Source organism: Callorhinchus milii, unplaced genomic scaffold (assembly GCF_018977255.1).
Source record: "Callorhinchus milii isolate IMCB2004 unplaced genomic scaffold, IMCB_Cmil_1.0 Scaffold3, whole genome shotgun sequence".
In the NCBI taxonomy this organism is placed as follows: Eukaryota; Metazoa; Chordata; class Chondrichthyes; order Chimaeriformes; family Callorhinchidae; genus Callorhinchus; species Callorhinchus milii.
In genome coordinates this window covers 70,391,654-70,405,337 of record NW_024704744.1, presented here as the reverse complement: position 1 = coordinate 70,405,337, position 13,684 = coordinate 70,391,654, and the positions used below count along the sequence as shown (strand labels likewise).

At 41.3% G+C, this 13,684-nt stretch overlaps 1 protein-coding gene across 1 annotated transcript in view; it reads right to left on the bottom strand.

The window, feature by feature from the left end:
• The window catches only part of mthfd1l (methylenetetrahydrofolate dehydrogenase (NADP+ dependent) 1 like), a 127,817-nt gene that overhangs the window by 86,955 nt on the left and 27,178 nt on the right, over nt 1-13,684 (bottom strand). Inside the window, exons 9-12 of the mRNA XM_007894417.2 lie at nt 8,465-8,562; nt 7,874-8,047; nt 3,741-3,877; nt 972-1,018 (exon numbers count right to left, since the gene is read on the bottom strand). Of these exons, the coding sequence (XP_007892608.1) occupies nt 972-1,018; nt 3,741-3,877; nt 7,874-8,047; nt 8,465-8,562 (456 nt within the window). The remainder of the gene's footprint in view (nt 1-971; nt 1,019-3,740; nt 3,878-7,873; nt 8,048-8,464; nt 8,563-13,684) is intronic.

The following is a 13,684-nucleotide window of genomic DNA, read 5'->3' as shown; positions in this document are numbered from 1 at the left end:
ATCAGAATGCATTATATTCAATGGCCAAAAAGCAGTCATTGTAGTAGTCCAGGTGACCACCTCACACATTTTGATCAAGCTTTCTCTAAGACCTAAATAAATCCTCAGTTAAAAACCTGACATTTATGAGCAAGCTTCATCTCAAAACTGGAAAGCAATTCTGTGCCAGAGCAAACATTTGGACTTCCAAGGCAAAACAAGCATAAAATTGAAAGCTTGGTTTATTTAATCTTGAAGCAGAGTAGACAGACAGGTAGGAATAGGTTCAAAGCCAAAGCAGTGCAGGGCTTCAGCAGTCATCAGCTGGGCATAACCCATAAAAAAAATTACGGTAATCAATTTTAATGTGAAAACTTGAGGATTGCTATAAACGTGTGTGGATGTGATCTTGATTTACTCTGCAGTATAAATGTAGATGGTACGAATCGATTCAGTCTTTCCCACTACTAGAGTTTTCAAGGGACAAACAGCTGAGCACACATTCCCTGTTCTTCATCAGCAATAAACTAAGCACTTGGCCCGTTGCCTTCGCTCCAGCGGGTCTGGCCGCCTCCTTGTCCCTGGAATCCTCCCCTCCACCATCGGCAGCCGTGACTTCAGCCACTACGCCCCGAGGCTCTGGAACTCCCTTCCTCACTCCCTTTGCCTCGCACCCTCTCTTCCTATTTTCAGGTCTAGGCTGACCGCGCCTTTGGTCACCCTACTCCCCCTCCCCCTGGCTCGGCTTCAGCATTGTATTGTTACTGTGAAGCGCTCTGAGACGCCGTCCGGTGTGGAGGATGCAATATAAATCCAAGTTGTTGTTGGTGTTGAATGTGCAAGAATCATCTCGAAGTAAATGTTTCTGCTCTAAAACTATTTACTATTGTAAGTGATTTCAAATAGATTTTAGTAGATTGAAATGGAGGTAGTCTATCTCTCCACCCTTCTGTAGCTTCACGATAATTAAGAGGACATCGGCAGTGTCTTACCTCCTCCATAGGAATGACTTGAGCATATCCTCCCCCCGCAGCTCCACCTGTTGACATACATCACTTAAGTTAGATGCTATTTCGACAAGATTTTGCCGATCGCTTACTGGCTTTTTAAAAAAAACGTGTTCACTAGACCTAGTTGGCGTTAATAATAATAATAATTCTTGCATTTGATATAGCGCTTTTCACATCATCTTGACGTCTCAAAGCGCTTCACCTGAATATGCTGTAAAGTGAATTGACTGTATATTTGTGGGTGAAACACGCAGCCAATTGCGATGAGCTGGGCCAATAGAAAAGTGCAAAAACACTTTTCCTTGGAATTCGCCATAAATGCGCAACAACCTCCCCAACACTGCCACTGTGGGTGGAGCGGCTCCGGTTGCGTATGCAGGGAATTTAGAGATGGTGGAAATGGCGCCAGAGGAAAATCGGCTTTGCCCGTGGCCTAAACTGAGCTCCTGTGACCAATTCTTGGTAAGTGTTGTACTGTTCACATTAGCATTTTTAGTCTTACAAACATAACTACATTTTCAGGAAATATATGCCTATAGTTTTAATCTGGGTTGTTTCACAAGATGCATCTCTCAACAGCATTAAACAACCCTCCGCAATTTTTCATAACATTTACCAAATTTCTCTGCAAAATTTCGACAACATCACTCAGAAAAATATGAGTTAATAAGGGACAGCCAACAGAGATTTGTTAAAGGCAAATCATGTCTAACAAACCTGATACAGTTTTTGATGAAGTAAAAGAAAGGGTGGATGAAGGTAGTGCAGTTGATGTAGTTTATATGGATTTTCAAAAGGCATCTGATAAAGTACCACATAAGACACTTGTAAGCAAAATAGAAGCCCACAGTATTAAAGGGACAGTGGCAGCACGGATACAGAACTGGCTGGGAGACAGAAAGCAGAGAGTGCTGGTGAACAGTTGTTTTTTTGACTGGAGGGACGTTTGCAGTGGTATCCTCCAAGGATCAGTATTGGGACCACTGCTGTTTTTGATCTATATAAATGACCTGGACTTGGGTACAGGAACTACAGTTTCCAAGTTTGCAGATGATATTAAGCTAGGAAATGTAGTAAACTGTGAGGAGGATAGTATCAGACCGCAAATAGACATAGACAGACTGGTAAATGGGCAGACAGGTGGCAGATGAAGTTTAATGTGGAGAAATGCGAAGTGCTGCATTTTGGGAGGAAGAATGAGGAGATGCAATATAAGCTGATGGTACAATTTTAAAGGAAGTGAAGGAACAGAGAGACCTGGGGGTTCATATAAGTAAATCATTGAAGGTGGCAGGACACGTAGGTTAAGCTATTAAAAAAGCATATGGGATACTGGGCTTTATAAATAGAGACGCAGAATACAAAAGCCAGGAAGTTATTATAGACCTTTATAAAACCTGGTTAGGCCTCAGCTACAGTACTGTGTTCAGTTCTGGGCACCAAACTTGAGGAAGGATGTCAAGGCATTGGAGAGGGTGCAAAGGAGATTTACCAGGATGGTACCAGGAATGAGGGACTTCAGTTATCCGGAGTGACTAGGGAAGCTAGGTTTATTCTCCTTGGAGTAAAAAAGGTTAAGAGAAGACTTAATAAAAGTTTTCAAAATTATGAGGGGATTCGATAGGGTGAACAAGAAGAAATTATTTCCACTGGCGGGTGGGTCGGGGACCCGAGGACACTGATTTAAAATAGTTGTTAAAAGAAACAGAAGGGAGGTGAGCAAATTGTTTTTCACATAGCGAGTTGTTTGTATCTGGAATGCGTTGCCTGAAAGGGTGGTGGCAGCCGATTCAATAGCAACTTTTAAGAGAGAAGTAGATAATTATTTGGGGAGGACAAGTTTGCAGGGCTATGGGAAGACAGAGGGGGAGTGGGATTGATTGAATTGGATTGCTCTTTTCGATGACCTGGCACAGACACGATGGGCTGAATGGCCTCCTTGTATAATTGTATGATTCTATGAAATTTGTCAAATGCCCCACAATTTTTGGCAAATATTTCCGCGCTTTTCTATTGGCCCAGGTGATGAGGCATTCAAGTCCACCTAGTCTTATCCTCTAAGACCATTTTGCTTAACATTTAAAATGGTACTCAATTGTGGAAAATTCTTGAATTCAGTTTTGATCTAGAAGTGGGTGGATCTAAGAATTTTTCACATTTCTGCTCAATGGTCTTAACAGGCTAAAACTAGGTGGAATTTCAGGCTGTGTGGTGTCATGAGTGAAAAATATATTTTGAAATATAAATATAGTTTACATTTAGCATACAAACTACAGTCAATTCCTTTTACAGTATATTCTGTGAATCACTTTGAGACGTCTCGAAGGTGCTATATTAAATGCTAGGATTATTATTATCGTGATGTTGCAGTTTGGCTTTGTACAAAGCAATATTTGGGTTTATGGACCCAAAACCAATGAGTTACCAGGGTTCTACTGTATTACACTTGTAGTTGCTCGAATTTCCACATGCAAGGATCATTTTACTAATAATTCAAGATTTTTCCAAACTAAAGCACCCCAAATGGGTATGAATAAGCGCAATAAAATGGTGAACTGAAATACAGCTCTCCTTTCAGAGAAAGAAAGATGTACAAGACTATATCTTCCTGCCGAATAACAATAATCCTTGCATTTGATTATTATTATTATTAGGCAGGAAGATATGGTCTTATACCTCTTTCTTTCTCTGAAAGAATATATAATATAAAATAACATATACGTGATAGAGGCATGTGTTTGTTGCAGGTACCTTTAACACCGAAAGTTGGTCCTTGGGATGGCTGTCGTACACATGCAAAAGAATTGATACCTAGATGAGCACCTAAAGCTTGAACCAGACCGACAGTTACTGTGCTCTTGCCTTCACCAAGAGGAGTAGGTGTAATTCTGCACAACACAAAAGTATAAATGCCGTGTTAAAAAGGATGACATTACTTATATTGAGCAATTTAGTTACCTCCTTAATGGGCTACCCCGTGTGATGTAGATCACATTGAGATTAACGTTAACATTGAGAGAGTCCGTATAGATCAGTGATAATACACACAAGCAGAATTTGTGCAATTGTTTTGTATCTTTTATTAACCAACTTGGACAAAAATAATTTTGGAGAAAACAAGAACCCAAGTTTCAAAGGATTAATGACTATGGTAGGATCAATAAAATAGAAAAAGATACAGAAGGGTTCTACTAGATTGAAAGGCTGGTACCAGAGGTAAGAGAAGGAATAAAACAGAAGTCGCTGGGAACACTCAGCAGGTCAGGCAGCATCTATGGAGAGAGGAAAGTGAGTTAACATTTCACGTTGATGACCTTTCGTCAGAATTGGGGGATGTTGGAAGGGAATAGATTGTAAAGACAATCAGAAAAGGGGTTGGGGAAAGAAAAACAAAGGAAAAACTCAGGTGGAGGACAGGAGATGATGAGATCAGAGGAGAGAAGGAATGCCTTTCAGATGACAAGACTTCTTGTATTCCATCAAAAATAGCCCATTACATAGGGAAGTAATATTAAAGTCTTGGATGGAATTGGGCTGATATTATTCAGTGAAAAGGTGGGTTGGCCCAAAAGAGGAAACCAAGTTTGTCTAAGACAGCTTTGTTGACTAAGAATGCCAAAAATAAAGAAAAACTAAGAGTGAAGCTCCCAAAGGTAAAATGTGATGGCTATTGGTTTGCCTGTGAAAGACACAAAGAAATCTGTTGAAGTCAGAGTTGGTTATTGACCCAGTGAAGGACATGCAAGAGATCAAATGTTGATGATGGTGTCTTTCAGTATTCATAAATTCCAATGAGGCTCAAAATTCAACAAGGATATTTAATAGCTAGATAAGAATTACACCAGAGAAATGCTTCAAAGTTGGCAGTCCTTTTTTAGTCCTTGGGAACTGTGAGCATTCCAATAAACATGTTAGTCTGAAGCAAAAAGGATTTTTAAACTACTTGCTAATAGAACAGTGAAATAAGTTACCAGGGGATGGACATTCTACATTGGTTCGGGAAGAAATCAGTTGAATTTCTGGTGAGATATAATTGAGGGATGCACTGCAGTGAAAAGGCAGATAAAATGGGGCTAGTGAAAAAGAACAGACTTGCTGGGACTAATAACTCCTATGTTCTAAAAGCCAATGATTCAAGGTATTATTGCAGTAATGGACAACACCTGATGTGTTTCAAGATTAGAGATAAATACCATCCAAGATTATTACACAATGAAACCAGAAGACAGAATCAACTTCAATCAGCAAAAGCACATCTTCGGGTTTTCTTCTCTCCTTCTCACCCCTTTGGTTAATTTAGAGGTTAAAAAAAAGCAACTGCATACGTGATTGCATTAGATGTTCATAATCATTTTAACATCCAAAGGATTAAATTGCACTATAATACTCAGGTAACTGATGTCCCTGGGCAATAACGGCAAACATTGACATTTTTTCGCTAGAATGCATAGCTGGGACGCGAGGCTACAAAAGCACACATTTAAATCTTTTCAGTAGGATGACACCTGGGCTATCACATTTACAGTGTTGATAGCACAGGTCAACAGAACATCACAGTATTGTACTGCACGAGGAGGCAAAAATCAGCTTTACATGTCCATTAAAGGTGTCCATGTATCAAATTGCCTTGCTCGGCACTATCATAGGTATCTCCTTCCTAATCTCTTTGCTTTGGGTTAATATGGGAGGTTAAAAAAAATCACTGGAGAGATTACAGCTGGCTCAGTTGGCAGCCCTCTTCCCTCCAAGTCAGAAGGTTGTGGATTCAAGCCCCAAATCGAGCTTTGAACTCCGTCTATGCTGACATTTCAGCGCAGTGCTGGAGGTGTGCTGCATTTCTGGAGGTGCTATCATTCAGATGAAACATTAAGCCAAGAGTCTGTCTGTCTGTTCTGGAGGATGTTAAAGATTCCATGGCACGACTTGAAAAGCAATGTTAAGTGGAACATTGATGCCTCAAATTAGTTTACATGACCCACTATTCACATGGCCCCCTGTAGCTCAGTGGTTTGAGCACTCGCCTTGCAAGCGAGAGACCTGGGTTCAATTCCAGGCAGGGCGAAACCTTGGGCAAGTTTCCTTACTCCACAAACCTAATAATAATCCCTCAAAAACCAAAAACAATAATAAATTGGTCATTTTCAATCCACGACTGTTTGTGGGACACTGCTGTGCGCAATTGGCTGCCGCGTTCGCCCACAAATATACAGTCAATTCACTTTACAGTCTATTCTGTGAAGCGCTTTGAGACATCGAGAAGATGTGAAAAGCGCTATATCAAATGCAAGGATTATTATTATTATCAGATAGTTCCACAAAATGTAAAGCAACAGGAAGAGGAAAATGGAAACAGCAACCTAAATAGCACAAATTAAATTGTGACAAGAATTTCCATAAAGACAACAGTCTCCAGCTTTATCATTTTTTTCCAAAGTTGATTGCACAATATCTTAATAACGGTTCAAGAGTCATTATTCACTCCCATCCAAGAACAATGGGAGTTACAGAGCATCTCCTCAACAGCAATTTGCTTAGTAACAGGAGCTTCACTTGCTTTCTGAACCGATAATCTTCACATCACAAGGCAGCTGGAAACTTCAACGCAAGACATTAACCATGACCACTCACAATTCATCAACATACCAGGAGAAAAGGGAGGAAAATGGTGACAACCTACACTGAATCACAACTTGTGGCACCTCGGAGAGAGGCTCAATTTATCGCACGACTGTTCCCCATCACCCAAGAGAACTGAGATAGAAAGAATCAACAGATTATTCAGTCCTGGGAAGAGATTGGTGCTGAGCCATGTCCCAACCTCAATAAATATCCACTTACGAGCATTCACCAACAGGGGTCACTGGATAACAGTTAAGAATGGGAACTAAGGCCAATTTTCCCTTCTCTAGATCATGGGGGCATCAGATTGTTTAACTCAGGCCAAAACCATGTAGGAACATTAAATTCAATATGGAAGCTTTACTTGTTAAAAAAAATAATAATCCCAGGTTAAGGACTGATTGACTAGCTTGAAATGTTCAATTGAAAAAGTACAAACATTTTGAAAACACAGATTGTCTAACTTTTGCCCCTGTTTTCATTCAAGGTTATCAAAATTAGTTGGACTTGACAAACAATTAAATAGAGAGAAAAACGTTCATATTATTAAAAAATTAACACTCATTTTTCTTCTAAAAACAAGAAAACCAATTCCAAAATTGAGGGAAGAAGGTTTTTTTTTAAAAAAGGCTTCCCACCCCCCCAACCGGAAATCAAACAATTGTAGCAGCTAGGAGAAAGTAAAGGTAGAATCATGATCAGTGAAACAACGCTAGTAATTGGATTCATTTTTAAAACTGTTCTGCGCTATGAGACGCGATCCTGAGTAAAGGGAGCTTGTAAATTGAGTAAATCCGAGTTGTTGTGCTTTCAACCCCGTCATCCCCATTCTTCCACACTCGGGAGAATTCCATACAGTAATACTTGTATTTGATATAGAGCCTTTCACATCAGGAGGTTGTCTCAAAATGCTTCACAGGATTTACTCTAAAGTGTAATGATTGCATTTTATAAGTGGTTACCAATTTCCACCAGTTTTGATAGAGACGTACACTTTTTCTGATACACACAGGGGTACAATTACCCACACAATCCAACCCTCCTCCCACCCCCAAACACCTTCATACTTCTGTACAGCTCTTCTCTGTAGACAATTCTATGAAATATGAGCATAAGCCTTGCTCATCAGGTCGAGAGTCTTAAGAACTCTGCACCCCAACATGAGGCCACTTGCTAATGTTAAGTACAGCAGAAGAATGCTTGAAATAAAATGTTAGCCAGTCATGAAATCGAAGAGAAATGTGCAGCACTGAGTATTTTCTTACCCAGCGACCAATACGTATTTTCCATCAGGGTGTTCCTTCAGCCGCTCAAGAAGAGAGAGTTTTACTTTGGCTTTATTTCTTCCAAAGCTTTCTATTTCACCAGCAAGCAACCCGATCTCTTTGGCAAGTACTTCAATCGCTTTCGGAGTCTGTGCTCTGGAAATCTCAATGTCACTGAAATAAAAGAAGCAAAGAATTCGGAATCATCATAGGTGGTCCAATTATTTTTAATAATGAAATACAGCATGTCCGGGACAATTGGGAGAGATGTTCAATTCCATTTAAGTGGAAAATAGGCATTTTAAGGAATAAATACAAAACTTTTTTCTATCAACTTTGTTTGCTCATGCTAAGTGAATTATTCACCAGATTTTCAGATCATATTACACTGCAACTTACGCAGAAACAAATAACTGAATACATTACACAATCCATAATAATTGTAATAATAATCATGCATTTGATATAGCTACCAAATAACTTAAGATATTACTAATGCTTCTGGGTAAGCAAGTACAATTTGATGTAAAATTTAACAGAGCAGCACTAAAACACTTCTCCACCAAAAGGAATAAGTTATTATTACTTTACCTGGGAACAGGTGAGAGAGGCTGTAGTTTAAGAGCCCTCACATCCCATCTCTTACGCTGTTGGTTTGTTATCCACCTGCTGCTGCTTTCCACTGTATTCTGTGTAAAGAGTCCACAAATTTATTTTATCTGCAGTTTAAAATGTTAACAATACTTCAGGTGGGATGTCCTTGACAATTCACAGCAGGTTTATATACTGAGTTGAGTAATAAAAGGCACAACTGCAAGCTCTTACTTGAGATCATTGAAATCAGTTTAGTTGCCGTTCCATAATAATAATAATCCTTGCATTTGATACCGCAGTGTCCCACAACAGTCGTAGATTGAGTGACCAAATTTTTTTTTTTTTGAGGGATTATTATTAACACCGTCTTGTGAGGTGCTCCTCAGGACTCTGTGCTCAGTCCTTTCCAACATGTACATGCTTCCTCTTGGTGACATCATCCGCCGGCACAGACACGATGGGCCGAATGGTCTCCTTCTGTGCTCTAAAATTCTATGACATGGGGTTCAACTTCCACGCGGATGACACCCAACTCTATCTCTCTGCCTCCACCCTCGACCCCAGAATAACTAATGTCCTGACAGAACGCCCGTCAGACATCAAGTCCTGGATGAGAGCCAACTTTCTATAGTTGAACGTCAGCAAGACCGAGGCTCTCCTGATTAGCTCGTGTCAGCGCCTCCGCACCTCAGGCCTGGAAGCAGCAGTATCCAACGATGCACACTACTTCACCAAGCCAGTCAGAAACCTAGGTGTCTTGTTCAACCCTCAACTGACCTTTATCCCCCAAATCCGTGCCATGACCCGCTCTGCCTTCTCCCACCTCTGCAATATTGCCAGACTCTGCCACTGCATCACCCCTCAGGCCGCCGAAACCCTCATACATGGCTTTATTAAAACCAGGCTCGACTATGCCAACAGCCTGCTCTTCCCTCCACAAGCTGCAGACCATCCAGAACTCTGCAGCTCGTGTCCACTCCCGCACCAGACTCCGTGACTCCATCACATCCATCCTCGCTCGGCTCCACTGGCTTCCCCATCCCTCAGAGAATCAAGTTCAGAATTCTCGTCCTCGTCTTCAAGACCCTCCATGGCAAAGGCATAAGGAAACTTGCCCAACATTTCACCCTGCCGGGAATCAAACCCAGGTCTCTCGCTTACGAAGTGAGTGCTGTAACCACTGAGCTACAGGACTCCACTGAGCGCCTTGGGACGTCCTCCCGACGTGAAAGGCGCTCTATAAATGGAATCTTGTTGTTGTTGTTGTAAAGCAAATACAATAGAACCAGATGTGCATTTCAAGAATTGAAGTGATAAAGTGTATTCTGTAGGCAAACGTGTCTTAGTGATAGTTAATTAAATTGTAAAAGTTATTAGAATTTTGTTGCTCGAATGGAGATCTAAATATTGCGATTTATTAAAAATACTTTTAGAATAATTTTGACAAGCTGTTCAAGATATCAGCAAAAAAATATTCTGCCAACACTAATAAATTCAATGCTACAACCACAGCAACAAGTGTTTGAATGGTTAATTATCATTTAATATAAACACCAGCAAAATTGTTTAAAGTGGACCAGGGTTATCCAGAGATTTCTTTTTATTTGTTATTTTTCTTTAATTTGTTACAGCAGGCTTATCGAAAGAGGCAATAAACCCACAAAATCCATGCAAGAACATTCCGGTGAAATGTATCACTCTCAAAATTCCATAATTTCCTGCACTAAATGTTTTCTTTTTAACCTGGTTAAAGGAGCAAAAATATTCCTACAGTATTACTTTATAAGTACATTTTATGCAGCGATTCATTTCTTGGTCTCTGCTGAGAAAGCGGAGCTCAGTTGGGGCACTCTGTTTGGCCTTACTATCGCAGGATTAGCGAGCAACAAATCAGCCAGGTTCACAATCCTAATCACTATCCAGAGATCTAGAAGGTGGATAGTGTGTGATGCCAGGCAAAGGCAAAAGTAGCCTAATAATAAGTACTTCTCACATTTGATTTAGTGCCTTGTCATGCCAAAGCAGAGGTTTTTTGTAATAGAGACCATATAAATGTAAACAAATGCAGCAACCAATTTTATAATAGTAATAATCCTTGCATTTGATATAGCGCTTTTCACATCTTCTAGACGTCTCAAAGCGTTTCACAGAATAGACTGCAAAATGAATTGACTGTATATATTTGTGACGAAATGCGGCAGCCAATTGCGCACAGCAGTGTCCCACAAACAGTCGTGGATTGAAAATGAACGATTTATTTTTTTCTTGAGGGATTCTTATCAGGCGTGTGGAGTAAGTACAGATACTGCACTTGTGAAAGTCTCAAACGACATCCTCTCTATCTGTGATCTGGGCTCCCTCTGCCTCCTTGTCCTCCTGGACCTCTCAGCCGCGTTCGACACAGTCGATCACGCCATCCTCCTGCACCACCTTTCCTCCGTCATCCACCTCAGTGGGACTGCACTCGCCTGGTTTGAGTCCTACCTCACAAACCGCCAGCAGTACATCTGCACAAACGGCTTCTCCTCACGCTCTCACCCGGTTACCTGCGAGGTACCCCAAGGATCCATCCTTGGCCCTCTCCTCTTTCTGATCTACATGCTCCCCCTTGGGGATGTCATCCGCAGACATGGGGTACATTTCCACATGTTTTCAGACGACACCCAATATTTTTCCACCTCACTTTGCGACCCCCAGTCCCCTGATGTTCTGTCCGCCTGCCTGTCAGACCTCAGGGGCTGGATGAGTGCAAACTTTCTTCAGCTGAACGTTGACAAGACGGAAGCCATACTCTTTGGCTCTCGTCAACGTCTAAAATCTCATGGTTCTCACCTCCTCCACCTACCCGACCTCCCCCTAAAACTCTCTGAACGCGTATGAAACCTAGGCGCCAGGTTCGACCCCCAATTATCCTTCCTCCCCACATCCGGTTCCTCACCAGCACCGCCTTCTTCCACCTCCGACGCATCGCTCGTCTCCGTCAATACCTCTCTCCGAGAGCCGTTGAAGCCCTGGTCCATGCCTTTGTCACCTCTCGGCTGGACTATTCAAATGCCCTTCTTTCCCGGCCTCCCCTCCACTACCATCCATGAAATCCAGATTATTCAAAACTCTGTCACCCGCATTCTCACCCGCACCAAACTCCGCTCCCTGATTACCCCAGTCCTTGCAGCCTGTTCCAAAGAGGATCGACTTCAAGATATTCACCCTTGTATTCAAATCCCTCAACTCCTCTGCACTCCCCTACCTCTCCGAGCTGGACAGTCAGTATTTCACATCAAGCTTCTCTGGTAATCCCTCGATTGCCACCTCAACTCACAATCTCTCCAGTAAGAACGAAAAACTAAACACGAGAGCTTCAACTCCAACAAAAAAAAGATTTCCCTTTCAGAAATTTTGGAATTGAGGAACCAAGATGAAATTTAAGTTCCCAGTCTTTATACTAAGACAAAATAAAACATTGGGTACATTTGAGCACGTCTGCTATTAAATGATGAAGCAATTTTTAGTTCAATAGAGCAAGTCAGTCATTTTTAGAGGTGAAATCTTTCCTTTCAGTCACTCAACACTAGCAAAATGTTTTTTTTTGACTAAAGAATTCAATCCACAATAACTAAGGGGATTTTTTTTAAGAAGTCAGGGATTCTGGAATGAGGCAGATCCTATAATCTATTCCATAACACAAAGGAATCCTTTTTTTTTGTAATACCCGCATTTTACACAGATAGAAAGCACTTGATTTTATAAGATCATTACACTGCTCACATTTTACAAACTTATTTCGCAGTTCTCAAACATTCTGATAACATTTCAAGTCCTAGTTACATCATCTGTAATTAGCATATGATGTTCAAATGAAATGCCCTTTCATTTCTCCTCAAAATGATTACATTTATTTGGACCTTGTTCAATAGCTGCCATTTAATCAAGAATATTTTTTTTCTTGTTATGATTAATGGGACATTTGCTTTCAATTATAAATAATGTTGATAAGATTTGTTCACTTAACAGAGGTTTATTTTGGCTTTGGATATCTCATCTGCTCCCTAAGATTAAATGTGCTTTCTCCTTTATATGGGCTGGTTGTATCTTTTAGCAGATGCCAGTTTTATTAGCTTTTCAAATTATTGATCAGATCTCATCTTAGTTGAAATAAAACCACAGAGAATTCATTTGGAAAAGCATTTCATATTAAAGATGTTCTAATGTAATATTTCTAATGCAACAACAACAAGCACTTATATGGTATAGTGCCCTTCACATGGGGTAACATCTTGGAGCGCTTTATAAGAAAGATTGGATGCTGAGCAAGGGTGTGGCAAGGCGGCCATTGGTGTGTTCGCAGAAATTGAATTTGAGGTGGAACTTAAAGATAGAAGAGAGTGGTAAAGGGAGGTAGTTCCTGAGGTTAGGGGTATAGGCCACCAGTGGCAGTAAAAGGTGGGAGGAAGCGCAGGAAGTCCAGCTAGCAAGGTGACAGCAAGTTGATCAGACCGGGCGGAGGAGACTGGGTTAAGTTCAGAGACATAAGCTGGTGCCAGGGATTGGATCGATTTGTAAGCAAAAATGAGGATCTAGAAATAGATTTTTGTTTTGGGGGTGCGTGGGGGAGTCAGTCGAGTGTCTGACACATGCTGGAAACTCATCACCATGCCTACGAGTATCCAAACCGAGCTGAGATTTCCAAATATCCCACCTACACACGGAAATCACAGAGATAGATTGTTGGAAAGGAATGCACACTCTCTCCCTGGAGAGGTACATCCTGCTTACCTAATTCAGGAACGTATAAGAGCAAGTTGGTCTAGCCAAGGCTTGGGAACCCTAGAGTGTGCGTTAGGGCACTGCTGGAGTCCAACCAGCTAAAACTGCATAGCTTGCCATTGATATCGATGTCTGACAAGCTTTCGCGCTGGTTGTTCAGCTAGAACCACCCTATCCGCTAAGGCGTTGGCTTGCAGAGTTAACAGGCACTGAGTAGAATGACTCCCTGCCCCCAAGTGACTGGTCTGCCCTTCCAGTGACTGGTCTGCCCTTGAAGTTGATGTAGTGGAAACTGGTGAAGACCCAGGTGATGGATGTGGGGAGATTGGTGAACAACAAACGCAACTTGCATTTATATAGCGCCCTTCACGCTGGACGGTGTCTCAGAGTGCTTACGTGCAAGTGAGGATGTGGGTAAAACATCTAGGGCATAAAGTTACATGCACAAATCCT